This window comes from Temnothorax americanus, unplaced genomic scaffold (assembly GCF_048541705.1).
Source record: "Temnothorax americanus isolate GAGA-0224 unplaced genomic scaffold, ASM4854170v1 Scaffold3, whole genome shotgun sequence".
Taxonomy (NCBI): domain Eukaryota; kingdom Metazoa; phylum Arthropoda; class Insecta; order Hymenoptera; family Formicidae; genus Temnothorax; species Temnothorax americanus.
This window is the reverse complement of record NW_027509442.1, coordinates 9,209,745-9,222,856: the sequence shown is the minus strand read 5'-3', so window position 1 is coordinate 9,222,856 and position 13,112 is coordinate 9,209,745. Positions and strand designations below refer to the sequence as shown.

General features: G+C 41.0%; 1 protein-coding gene across 2 annotated transcripts in view; it reads right to left on the bottom strand.

Moving 5' to 3' along the window:
* Positions 1–13,112, bottom strand: part of Dpy (fibrillin-like protein dumpy) — an 82,644-nt gene that overhangs the window by 54,383 nt on the left and 15,149 nt on the right. Inside the window, exons 2-8 of one of the 2 annotated variants that reach the window (XM_077412319.1) lie at positions 4,039–4,094; positions 3,595–3,790; positions 2,041–2,145; positions 1,698–1,814; positions 1,391–1,638; positions 659–908; positions 29–274 (exon numbers count right to left, since the gene is read on the bottom strand). In XM_077412319.1, the coding sequence (XP_077268445.1) occupies positions 29–274; positions 659–908; positions 1,391–1,638; positions 1,698–1,814; positions 2,041–2,145; positions 3,595–3,790; positions 4,039–4,094 (1,218 nt within the window). The remainder of the gene's footprint in view (positions 1–28; positions 275–658; positions 909–1,390; positions 1,639–1,697; positions 1,815–2,040; positions 2,146–3,594; positions 3,791–4,038; positions 4,095–13,112) is intronic. The other variant, XM_077412320.1, reaches the window with a different exon arrangement.

Genomic DNA, 13,112 nt, shown 5'->3' with positions numbered 1-13,112 from the left:
GTTACGTGAAAGCTTGGCTATGACTGACTTTCGCAGCGGGTTAGTCCCTGACCGACGAAACCCGGGGGACAGATGCATTTATATGAGCCCGGGACGTTGATGCACCTCGCATTGGCCGCACAAGCATCTCCGCCGATGCACTCGTTCACATCGATGCAACCGTGCGCAGAGTCCATCCGGTAGCCGGCGTGGCATCTACACTCGAAACTACCCTCGGTGTTTACGCAATCCGACTCCGCACCGCAGGGCGAGCTCTCCTCGCACTCGTTCACATCTGCCGGTGACGGTCAGTTAGTGGACTCGGATGCGCGACACCACGGAAATTTGTGAGTTCAAGCGAATTATCAATCACAAATGTGTTACACACAGATAGCATACTATCCATGTACAATGATACTGTCAATATTGGAATCTGGATTTTACGTTTCCACCGATGAATTTTAATAGAAATAAACTCTTTATTAAGATTCTGTTAAGATGCCATTGTTATGTCGGTGATAATGAACAATGTTACGTTATTGAGAAGCATGACAATTAATAACACATATATGTATAACATTTAAGCTGTTTTCTTACGCCTGCGCCATAAGGAATTTTAAAGCCTTACCTATCACATTGTAATAAGTTACAATCATAATTGGAAATTCTCGAGACTTACCGTTGCAACCTGTCATCGGATCACCGTCCATTCCATCGGGACAAGAACACCGGAAACTACCATGTACATTCGTGCAGAGAGCGGAACGTCCGCAAGGACTCCTCAGGCATTCGTCGACATCTCTGCACTCCTCTTCGGGGCTTCCGTCGTATCCGTCAGGGCATTCGCACTTATGCGCGCCTGGTACATTCACGCATAACGCACCCCTTCCGCAAGCACCCTCGTATTTGCATTCGTCAATATCGATACACTAGACAGATTTAAAAATTTCACAAATTTAACAAATAAATTTATAACTATGTATTCCTAATTGAACATGGTCTTAAATTTATTAACATTTAAATATTAATTTAATATTACACATATGTTGTGTGTACATGTAAATTTATCCCAAAAACTTATATTTTTTAAATATAAATGTACAGAAAAACAAACTAAAATACACGTGAATATTTTAAGAACTTTGCAATAAAGTTTAAATAAAATAAATATTTAAAATTCGAAATTGTCGTTTATCACAATATTACAATCAAAATTATTAATCTGAATGTTAATCGGAATTTGTTATTTCAGTTATTTCAAAATTAGCCCGCATCTTCCAGGAGCCCATTATCGTAAGGAACGATGATTATTAAGATTAATATATCTCCATCATCATATAAATATCCGAAAAAAAATTTACGACGATAAAGAAAATTGACTTTGCATCCCCGTTCTCGCCGTTGTACTCACACTGTTGAACGGGTCTCCCGTGAATCCGTCTTGACACGTGCAGGTATAATTGCCGGGTGTGTTGTGACACGCGGTATTGTCGCCGCACGCACCTGGTATCGCGCACTCGTTCACGTCCTCGCAGCGCACCTCACCGTTGCCGATATAGCCGGATTTGCACTTGCACAAGAAGTTTGAGGGTAGATTGCAACATTCGGCATTCTCGACGCAACGCCCGGCAATCGCTGGATCGTCGCATTCGTTGATATCTGTCGATGCGATACTGTTAGCAACGAAATAGGCGCTTGACGCACGACGAAATAATTACCCTCGCAATGAAAGCCATCGCCTCGGTATCCGGGAAAGCAGGAACATTGAAAGCTGCCAAGAGTATTTGTACAGTGGGCAAATATATCACAGGGCCGATATTTACACTCGTTCTCGTCTACAATTTTTAATTAAGTTTTATTGTAAATTATTATAAATTATCCTAGATTGTTGTTTACGTGTATAAGTTCAAGAGAGTAGAAAAACATAGCGCAGCAGTACGTACTTGCATTGATCCAAACGGTTTGGGTGTAGTAGAAAATGTATGTATGTATTAAATGAATATTCTATAAGATTTCACGGTAAATAGTAATATACAACTACATAAACATAATTTCACATACCTGGAACTTGACAATTACATCCTCCAAACCCATCGTTACAGTGACAGATCGAATCCAGACAGACACCGTTTTGACATTTGGTGCCATCTTCTTTTGTACAATCGTCTGCAACATTTAGCAAAACTTCAAATAAATTTATTATATTGTACCTCACTGTATATATAGATATCTCAAATCTCAATTTATGATAAATGTTTATCAACCTTACCTAACCTTCTTACACATCAACTGTCAAATGCATAACCATTAACTATAATCGAGAATCGAAGTGACTCGTATCAAAATCGAGAGATCGAGTTTCGACGCAACTTATAAATCAGCACGCGGAAAAGACACAATGGACTTTCTGTCTTTCTATGCCTTTTTTGAAAGAAAAGGATAAACAAAAGTTTAATTTTATTTACGCAGGAAAATTAAAAAATTTTATCTGGATAATATAACAAATAATATAATATTTAAATTTTAATGGTTATATTTTGCAATCTTCAATGCTTATATAATATCTTGTTTCTTTCACCCAAAAAGATGAAAACAATCATATATAGACTTTAATTATAATTTGAGAAATTCTCGAATAAAAAAATATTTTACAAAAGAAAGTTAAGGATATTAGTTTTTTAATTACATATTTTTGGCTCTTTCTGTTTTTCTATTAGGGATAAAAACTAATTACTCCTTTGACATATATAATTCAAAAAATATATAAGTATTTTTAATATCTAGGTACTTAAAAAAATTCTTAATCCCGTATCAATCTTTTCAACTCAGTTTTTGATCACTTTCGAGAATATCCCAGCTCGCTTTGCGGCGTCAGAGAATATACACTCATTTAGAAATATTCTGTACAAGAGGCACGAGCCATTTTTGTTGGCCATTAAGTAAGATTATCCGAGAAAAAGGGGCGGATAAATTGCGACCATATACTTTACAGCCATCGGCTAATCGTGCAATTTTCTCTCGCCGTACCTAATCGCCGGTCGCCGGTCGAACCATCGCGCATCGAAGAATTTTTCTCACAAGCCGCAATAAAGCCGCGATACGTTCGGTAGATTCGAGTAACGTGATCCATCGGCTCATATCGGTGCTCGGCGCCTCGGCGAACGTCAATTGTACGGTCTCTCACCGCGGGGAAATAACGTCCGTGGTCCGTGATCCGTGGAAAATGAGAATAAAATTCCGCGGCTAATTGCGTCTCATCGTGGGCGTGACTCCGGTACAATGTGAAATAATGGCGCGAGAAAAGAGAAGATCCTTCTTTAATTGACCCGACGGACGAGACGTGACGCTTAACGCGTTCCTGCGGTTTGTGTACGACGCGAGGAAGAAAATTACTTAGCGACCGTAATGACATCGAGAATGACGGCATGAACGTGAAGAAACGACGGAAATGTTAACGACGGTGCATCGTGAATGTCGTGCGACGTCACCCTTTCCTGTCGCCGCGAAGCGCACGCACGATCGCTTCGCGGCAGGATTGCCCTCTCTGGACGAATCACACACGCGCACACTTCGACGGGATATGTGTCTCTCCTTCCCCACAGGTACATAGCTCACCTGTGCACTTTAACCTGTTGGGCTGCTCGTCCACGCCCTGGTAGCAGTCGGCGCGATGATCACAGAGCTTCGAGAGCTCGAGCAGCTGAAGGATGTCCGTCGACTCGTTGACTTGGCAGCCAAAGTAGCCGTCCTCGAGGTTCAGGAAGAATACTTCTCGCCTCGATCCATGGCCGAGTCCTTTGCGAGATTCGACCTGAAAAGTCGCGGAATGAATTTTATTGATTGTCTTTAATTGTCTAATTAATCTCATTTATCGATCATCAACCACATTTGCGCTTTCTGACAGAGTTCCTACAGTGTTCCAATCCAGATTTAAATTAAGTTGAACTTTTTTGATAAGACACATCGTTATATTTAACTAATAATTTTAATTCTAAGAAATTAATTAGTCATCTCTTTGTCTGCGAAAGAATTAAAGTTTTTAGAGGAACGTTTGCTTACCGGATACGAAGCTAGAAGTATCCACGTCAGCAACGGCCAAAGATGTTTCATCTTTGCTGTAAAAAGATCAAATCACATCGAAATTAGTCATATTCCATAGATACCGCCCGCGCGAGTCGAACGCGCGGTTTTGATTTATTATTAACGCGATAATTTTTAGTGATGACTGGACGTAACGCTTATCATCCTTCCGCGGAGGACGTGTGTGGTTGCGGAAGAAACTTAAATAGATTCCTAAACACGCGCGTGTATAGCACAGCGACGACGATGACTTTACGCGAGAATCACCCGGTGGTAATTGCATCATCCACCTTGCGAATTCGCAAGGTGATTTCGCAAAAAAACCGGCACCACTTCGCAGGCACCCTGGGAACGATTTTTCACGATCGCGCGCCGCATCCGGAGGCGCGAAAAGACGAAAGCGCGGGAAGGGATGGGAGGGGCATCTCGCGAACGTTCCCCCGCGATGTTCGCGGCGTATAAATCACGTGGAAAGCACCGTGGTTGTAGGAAATCGTTGGAAAATCAAGCGTGGATATACAAAACCGCAAGAAACCCATCGAAAGTTTTTCAGCTCGCAACGGATAAACCTTATACACCGTGGTCGAACACCTGTTCTGTTCGACGAGCGAGCCTCCGCACCGCACCAACGCGTGGCTAATTCACGAATGTGCGACCGGGGAAGTCGGTTGATCCATCAACCCCAACATGCAGGCCACGCGATGCGTGGAAAAACGTCCACTTGGTCCTTCAAACGCATTCGTATTTCAAGTAAAAGAGACGTTTCGATTTATGTAAGAGGCATAGGTAAAACTTGAGCAAATCATAGGATAACTGCTAATGACATCGCATCAATAGAGCGATGACAAATGTAAAATAAATCTCTTTATTAATGATAAGCTATTAGCGTCATTAACGGTCATTAACGGTCATTATTTATGTTTTTTTTCTCGATATCACGTATCATTAAGCCTGAGATCATTCTATTATATCATTCTATTATAACGAGGCTTACATCGACGTCGAGCTTCAAGCGCGTCTCGCCGATCCGCAGAATTCGTGACGCGTTCGGCTCGACGTGATGGGAAAATACGCGTTTGACAGCGACCGGGCATCTCCGACGGAATTCGTTTCAGAGACGCGGAAATCTGAATCCTCGAGCGCTCGCGATGATGCCGCGAGTAACCATATTTTCTGTTTACCCGCTCTTCTATCTCTCTCGCTCGATTCTCCCGGCAGACGTCCAACTGTAAACGCAATTTTCGCGAGACAGCATCCCCGTACGCAAAAGCGTTCTTCTACGTTCTGGGCCCGCAGGCCGCAGGCCTCTTTCTCGTCGAGACGCAGGCGAACGCACTATACGCGTGTGCAGCGAACACCAACAATGTAAGTTAGAGTCAGAGCCGCGCGGCGATCAACCTGGCGCGGTGAAATGTTAACGACTGTACACGCGGCCAAGCTCACAACTCACAACTCACAAGGCAGACCGGGGCGAGAGGGAAAAGGGAAGGAAGGACGTGCGTTCGCCAAGTCGGATGAAGAGGAGGATGAGAAGCGGAAAGTGGCGAGGGGGAGAACGACTACGGAGGATGGGTGGACGGGAGAGGAGAGAAGAAGCGAAGGAACGCGCGTAATAAAGGAGGGCGTGCGAGTGCGATGCACCTGTAGTCCTCCTTGCCTCCCAACCACCTCGCAACGTCGCCAAGTTGCCCAGTTGCCCTTCCGCCGTACCCCCTAACTCGGATCGAGATGTATACGTGTAAACCCGCAGCTGCGCGCGCGGGCCGACCAACACACTCCGGGGCAATCTAGTTCCCTTATTTTAATTTTGCCACGGAAGCAGGCCACCCCACTGCGCGGGCATATTTTTAGATCCGGTTTTACTTCCGCAGTCCCATGGTCAAGGTCCTTGAAATCTAGGGCTTACAATCGAATGTGTTTTTAAAGCGAAAAGTTAAGTTTGTCAAAATTTATAAAAGACATTACTGACAATTGGAACGTCAGCTCATTAAATCCATATAAACGTGTGTAAATGAAATAAACTATGCTTATCATCTTTTTAATTCTTATGTAATGAAAAATGTATAATTGAAATGTAACGCTTAGATGTTTCCAGCCTTTACACACATTTTCTGCCTTTAATGGTATCGCGAGGGTATTATGAAAGTAAAATGATTATGTAACGGTTCACGGCTCATGCGCGCATATCAAAAACGCGTTTATTTTGTGGTCAGTCTCTAACAGATTAATTCTTTACTATAATTGACATTTATCTGTTTTATAAAATTTTTATTATTTAATATGTCCGCATGTAATATATATATATAATCTTGATAAGTACATTAACATACACAAAAATAAATTTTAGTAGCAACAAAAATTCTCTTGTGCACGATGAATCAATGAGTGAAATTGCTTGCTCATTGTAAGCTCATTGCACTTGCAATGATCGTTTCCGTAAAAACGAATGCCTCGTGTGAATTCATCTATTAGTGTGTAAGCTGTAGCATAGATAGACTGATAGAAATGCGAAGTCGCATCGCGATCGTTCTTGAGCTCTGGCATCGATTTTTCAGCCGCGAGCGATTGACACAGTTACATCGGTTTTTGTCGGTGCCTCCTTAGCATATCTTGCCTGTCGCAATCTTACAATGATCTCTCGCGGTTGCTCTCGGCCATAATTCAGCCACGCGATTGTACGCTTCAATTTTGCATTACCGTATGTATATCTCTGCGCATGCGACACAAGCAGTATGAATTACAAATGTGTTTATATGAAGCACGCGAAACATTTACGCGCGATATTGTGATATGAATAGACTAGCGATCAGCGGACTTTGTCATCGGCTAAAACAAGACAAATTAACACGCGCAACTTCTAGCTTGAAAAAAAACTGCTTTTTGATGTCAAAATACATTAATTATATTCTACGTTTTATTTCGATGACGTCATTCGCTCCATTAAAATAATCACGAATCGACTTAATGGCCAGCACCGCCCGAAATAGATATTCCAGGTCAATAACGACTCCGGTTCACGAGTCATCGGCTTCATGGATTTCTTCTTTATTATACCGCCTCGCCCACCAGGCTTCCAGTTTATGGAAGCTTGCAGGTCAGGAACAACGTGTTTGTGCGCGGCGCCGTGAAAGTGTCTATATACGTGATTAGAGAACATCCTGGGCCTAGAAATTATTGTTTCGCGTGTGCTCGGGGCCAGGGGTATGTATGTACGTCCCACGCAAGCGAGAACGAAAGAGACCTCAAAGCTACAGCTGACGTATCCTGTTTTGCACTCTGCACGCAACTTTGCTTGAGAACCAATCTGTATGTGTGTGTGTGTGTGTGTGTTGTTTACTGTTCGGTGTTCACATAAATTATTAACCCAATATAGACAGACAGCATCAAAATTCATATACTTTCTCTTGATTGTGACTGCGGTCCCCAAACGGCCCAAACAGCGAAACCATATTAAAAGGTAAGGAAGAGTGTCGCTTATTTGTATGTCAAAGATGTGCTCACAACTCTTATACTATAAACGGCGAACATTGCGACTGACTATCTATAAAGATTGAGAGATATTGCTCGTTACAAGACAAATAAATATACAATATATCTTATTATATTGCCTATCTTTTAGACATAAGATCGCCGTAAAACCGTATATTTTATAGAGATTAGTTCTTTTTTTACATAGCAAGAAATATGGAGACAGTGTTTCATTTTTATCTCATTAGATTAGTCTTAATTTGCATTATGTCTCGAACTAATCGCGACGCCGATCCTTCAGCGACAGACATTTACGGCTTCGTAATGTCGCCTGCGAACAAATTTGCATGTTTAGCACCCACCGTCGACGATTTAATTGCATAACCGTCGCGCGCGCTGTCTTCCTACGTGCGGCGCTGATTTCACGCACAAGCCTCTTTACGCGCTTGCGTAATTTCTCGGTGAAATAATGCAAACGATCAGCAGTTCCTTTTGTTCGAGTGCGCGCGTTCTCTTTGTTACGCCGGAGTGCATGCTGGGGTTAATCCTCATTTTCTAAAAGTATCAAGGCTGAATCTACATTATGTAAAGTACACCTCGAAATAAAAATACCGGAAATATACCATTAAATTTCGATGCTTATCGCAACAAAATAATTGATTTAATGAATATGAATGATTTAATTACGAGACGACTGACAATGGAAGGTGATGGAATCTTAGGATTAGGTACAGCAGCAGCCCCGCAGCGTTCTAATTACCTGGAGTCGCGTCTTCCTTTCGTTTCGCAAATTCGCACGATGTGTGTCAAGATGCATCGCGCGTACGCATATATGAATATTTATTTATATACGTATGTTAATTATAGAGAGACACAAAAAACATGCGAGGAAGTTTTCTCTTCGTCACACTTGCCAGAATCTGTTTACGTTTGTATACGCGATACAAAAGTGTATAACACTTGTAGCGAGCACTATTTCCCGGTAAGTACACTGCCCGCATGTATATGACAATAGATCGGTAGCCAGATATCGCAACAGATCAGGGTATCATCTCGTGGGGCATTAAACTCATATTTTTGCCGGCAGAACCTGCCGATATAATCTGACAGCAAATTGTCGGCAGAAACCGAACGGAATTCGTCATTCATAAATATTTAAGCGGAACACATCATATATTTATGTAAATGGTTATAAAACAGCAGATTTTGTTCAGTTTCTGCCGTTATATTCTGTTAACAGATCTGTTATATTTTTGCTAATATTCTGTTGACAAAATTCGCAACAAACACTTTCAAAATCTGTTCTCGATCGATTTGGGGTAAATATAAAATATTTTTTAAAATTTGCACAATGCTCGCGATATATACACTTTTGTATTGCGCACAAACGCAAACAGATTCCGACAAGAATAACGTATATTTGTGTATATATTTATATAATCCGTTGTTTTGAGAGTACGGTCGACCGCGTCTAGGAAATCATCAGTATGAAGATCGCCGGATCTGAATCCATAATTTCAAGTAACGGTTTCCGGGGAAGGAAGAAATCCTGTCCGGGAGAAGCAAAACAATTTACTTAAGTACGCGACGCCGACGCATAGAATTTTGTAAAACGGAAAACAAAATGAAACACACCGCGCTCGCGATCACATAGTCTCATTTTGAACTTAATGGCGCGATCCTGAGCCTTTTGCCAAATTTCATCGCAGTTCGTGCAATTCGTGAGCGAAAATTTTCAGTGTTTCTTCGAGAAACCGTCTTTTATATTCTTGTAACACCTGCCGCCGTATACACTGATTATCTTCATTTCATAACGATCCTTGAGCGCACGAAGGAAGTTTAGGTCAGTATCCGTACAGACGGTCGTCAATTGCGTCAAATGATGGACGACGTTCATGGGACGAGTATTAAAATACAATTTTATAACGCATCATCGCCCGAGTCGCCGATAAAATGATCAGAGTAATAAGTCGGATACAGACGGCGCTTAAACTTTGACATAAAGCAGCGAATGTTTTATGGAGAGACGTTTACATATCGTATAATCTATCAACTCCAATGCAATTCGAAGCTATATTACCCTTTGATCGCTATTATCCGCCGGCTATTTCGAATAAATCCTCATTCCAAGATATATAAGGATATGATATTGACAATTACGATATTTCCACAATAATGCACATTATATATATACGGAAACGATAATACTGAATAAATTTTAATAAAGTAGCACACAACTAGTAGATATATAAATAAATTATCATCAATATATAAAACTACTAGGTTCTGCTAAATGATATTGAATTATTTAATTATACCTTCATTCCTGCTGCAATTTCTAATAAGATGTATAAATAACTAATATAATTTTAAAAAATTACAATAATCTGATATCACGCGCTAATAATTTTATAATATTAAAAAAGAGATCTCTGCAATTACTTTTATCCGGAGCTTTTCTCGTGATAACTTTTATTCCAGATGTAGGGATATCAGAGACGAATGTGATCGAGTAAACATTTGACACCTCGTAAGAGGAATCGTAAGAGCAGCCTCGACTTGCCGCCGCATCCTATTAGGAAATCCGAATTCTAGCCACGATCGAACGTTGATCGCGCTTGCCTGAGGCAACATCCGGCATGAATCAACAAAGTACAAAGCGGCAGACGGCGATTTAGCCCTAAAACTTACGCCCACTGCAAAGCAACAAGAGAGCGGCGAGCGAAGCAAGACAGAATTATTCTGCGGCGAAGTGAAAGTTCTTTGGGTTACTCTAGAAATACATAAGGCCGAACGGGTGTAGGCCTCGTTTGACCGCCGAATCGATTTCAACATATGTATATGGCGTTCGCAATAAATTCAAACAAAGCGCCGACAAGTTATTCTAATAAAAATAATCATCTCCGATCGAAGTCGGAGACGATCGCTATTATAGGATTACGTTTGCACGTAATAAACTCTGATTAATTACCCTTAAATGAGTATGACTCACGCTTTTGCAGTTGCCTGATTGCTATTTATGGCTTATCGTTGTAGAAACAATCTGCAGAAACAGCACGTCTATTTGACTATGTGCAAAATGTGAAAAACACTTGTAAAAACGTTGATCACACGTGATCATGCATAAATAACATACGTCACTGTAATATACGGTGCATATGATCATTTATCTCGCGGCGTTATTTCAAGTAAATTAATGCAGGACCTGTGACCTCGGTCGAAAAAACGATGATTAAACGACTAACTCTTGCCGAAACGTCCCATTATCTTCTACGAGTCCGTTGCATGCGTATGAAAGATTGCACCGTGCATTTGCTTCTGTTTACAATAGAAAAATACAAGACGGTATTAGTGCTCGTCATCTAATAACATCGTTGTCTATCCGACGCGACGGGAAAATAATGATAGGTGCATTGACCAACGACATGACAATTAACTTCACGGAGTAGCGCGATAGCGTCGTTTAATGTTTCTAATTCACAATAGCTGCCACCGAGCGGTAAACGCCTCGATTTATTTGACGTGTTAAATTATAATCATGATGTTTCCTACGCTCAACTTCGGCGTCACGCACATGACGATTGACGAGAGAATCCTCGCATGCCGCGCCGAACGCTCGTCCCGAAGTTACCGCTCAATAACAAAGCGCGCGAAGCCGTTATATATTATATTTTTCCCCGTTTGCTTATTTATGTATGTACAAGTACGATTCGCCGATTTGCAACAGCTTCCGATCGTAAAACGCGTCGTCTAACAGTAAAGCTTGTTGCAACGTAGCCATTTTCCACGTGCACGAATGTAGGAAGTAGGGTCGAATTTGGAATTACAAGTCACGTGAGGTATGAGAAAATAAGACACAAGAGAGATGAGACATCACGGAGATTATCGAATTGTCAGGAATGGAGGCGAAAAGAAGAATTAAATTTGTAAAAAAGAGAGAGAGAGAGAGAGAGAGAGAGAGAGAGAAAGCGAAAAGAAATATAAGAATTTAAACTCTTATTAAATAATCAACACATAATTTATGTTGTTAAGAATATACATTTATTTCTATTTTTTATACTTTTATTAAACCATATATTCATGTGTAAAAACCCACCAATATTTACCCCTAAAATCACACATATGAGATTGCGATTTGCATGGCCTTCAACCATACATATACGTCTCGTTTCCCGAAGGTCTGTTTGTTCGATACTCGTTGAGAGAGTCCCCGATAAATTAATCGCAGCCGAGAAATCCGCGATTACACATAATGAGTCAATAGAAAAGTAAGAGAGATCGCGGACGAGGCGCACAATCTGCCGCGGTAAATTAGTGTGTCAGTGATTAAAAAGAACGCCCGCGACTTAAAGACGCCTCCGCACCAGCCGATTTTCTAACGGTTCGTGACAAAATTGCCGTGTACCGTATGGAGATCTATTGCCGTGGATGTAACGGATTGCCGCTTCTCGCCATAGAGGTTACAATCGTGCGAGCTGCATTCGAGTATCCGCCGTCTTGCATTCTTTTTCATTATTTTTTTTATAAAATAAGATTTGATTTATCTTTAGTAAAATTTTGAGTTTTAACGTTTACAATATGAGAGAGAGAGAGAGAGAGAGAGAGAGAGAGATACAGCCAGTAATATTAAATATATATTTGGCTCGTTAAATTCCGGAACGTCGCATTGAAAACAGCTATAAATTTATGTTGGCTAATAAAATGTGATGTCATGATTATTAAAATTTTTTGGTAATTATGCATTTTAGGGGAGGCACCTCTGATGACCTTGACCTTGACATATGTTGTCAAGGTCACCCTCCTGAGTGACCTTCAGAAAGTTTTAGCCGTCGCTCGTTTTTTATTAAAAAGTTATTAACAAAAAAAGTTTGGCGACCTCACCGATTTCAATGACCTTGATATATGTTGTCAAGGTCATGACCCCGAGTGACCTTCAGAAGGTTTTAGCCGTTGCTCGCTATTCGTTAAAAAGTTATTAACAAAAAAAGTTTGAAAAATATAGCATATATAAGTGCATATATAGATTAGTTGACGCGCTTTAAACACTTAAATACTTTGAAAGCGCGTCAACTAACCTATGTAGATTAGTGATCAACGATTTACTGCTTTAAATGTTGTGTTTTGGTAAAGCAGCGACTTTCTCGCGAAATAAAGTATTCTCTGCTTTAAAGAAAAACGTAATATTAGTCGTTTATGCCTCTCAGTACTTAAAATAACTGCTATAGTTTCGAAACTTTTTTGTTTATAACTTTTTAATAAAAAACGAGCGACGGCTAAAACCTTCTGAAGGTCACTCAGGAGGGTGACCTTGACAACATATGTCAAGGTCAAGGTCATCGGAGGTGCCTCCCCTAAAATGCACGATTACCAATTCTTTTATTATTTTATTCGTATTTAAGGTAACTTCTCATAACAGCAACGTGCTTTCCTTCGCAGAGAAGCGCTTGTAGTTTTCTATTCTTTGAGCAGGGAAAAGTCGACGGTGCGAGAGAGGCGTAAGATGACGCGGTGAGCAGAGGCGGAAAAGCTAGGATTCTTACGAGTGCATCCATAACGCTATATCCGCGCGGATCGTGCGACCGACA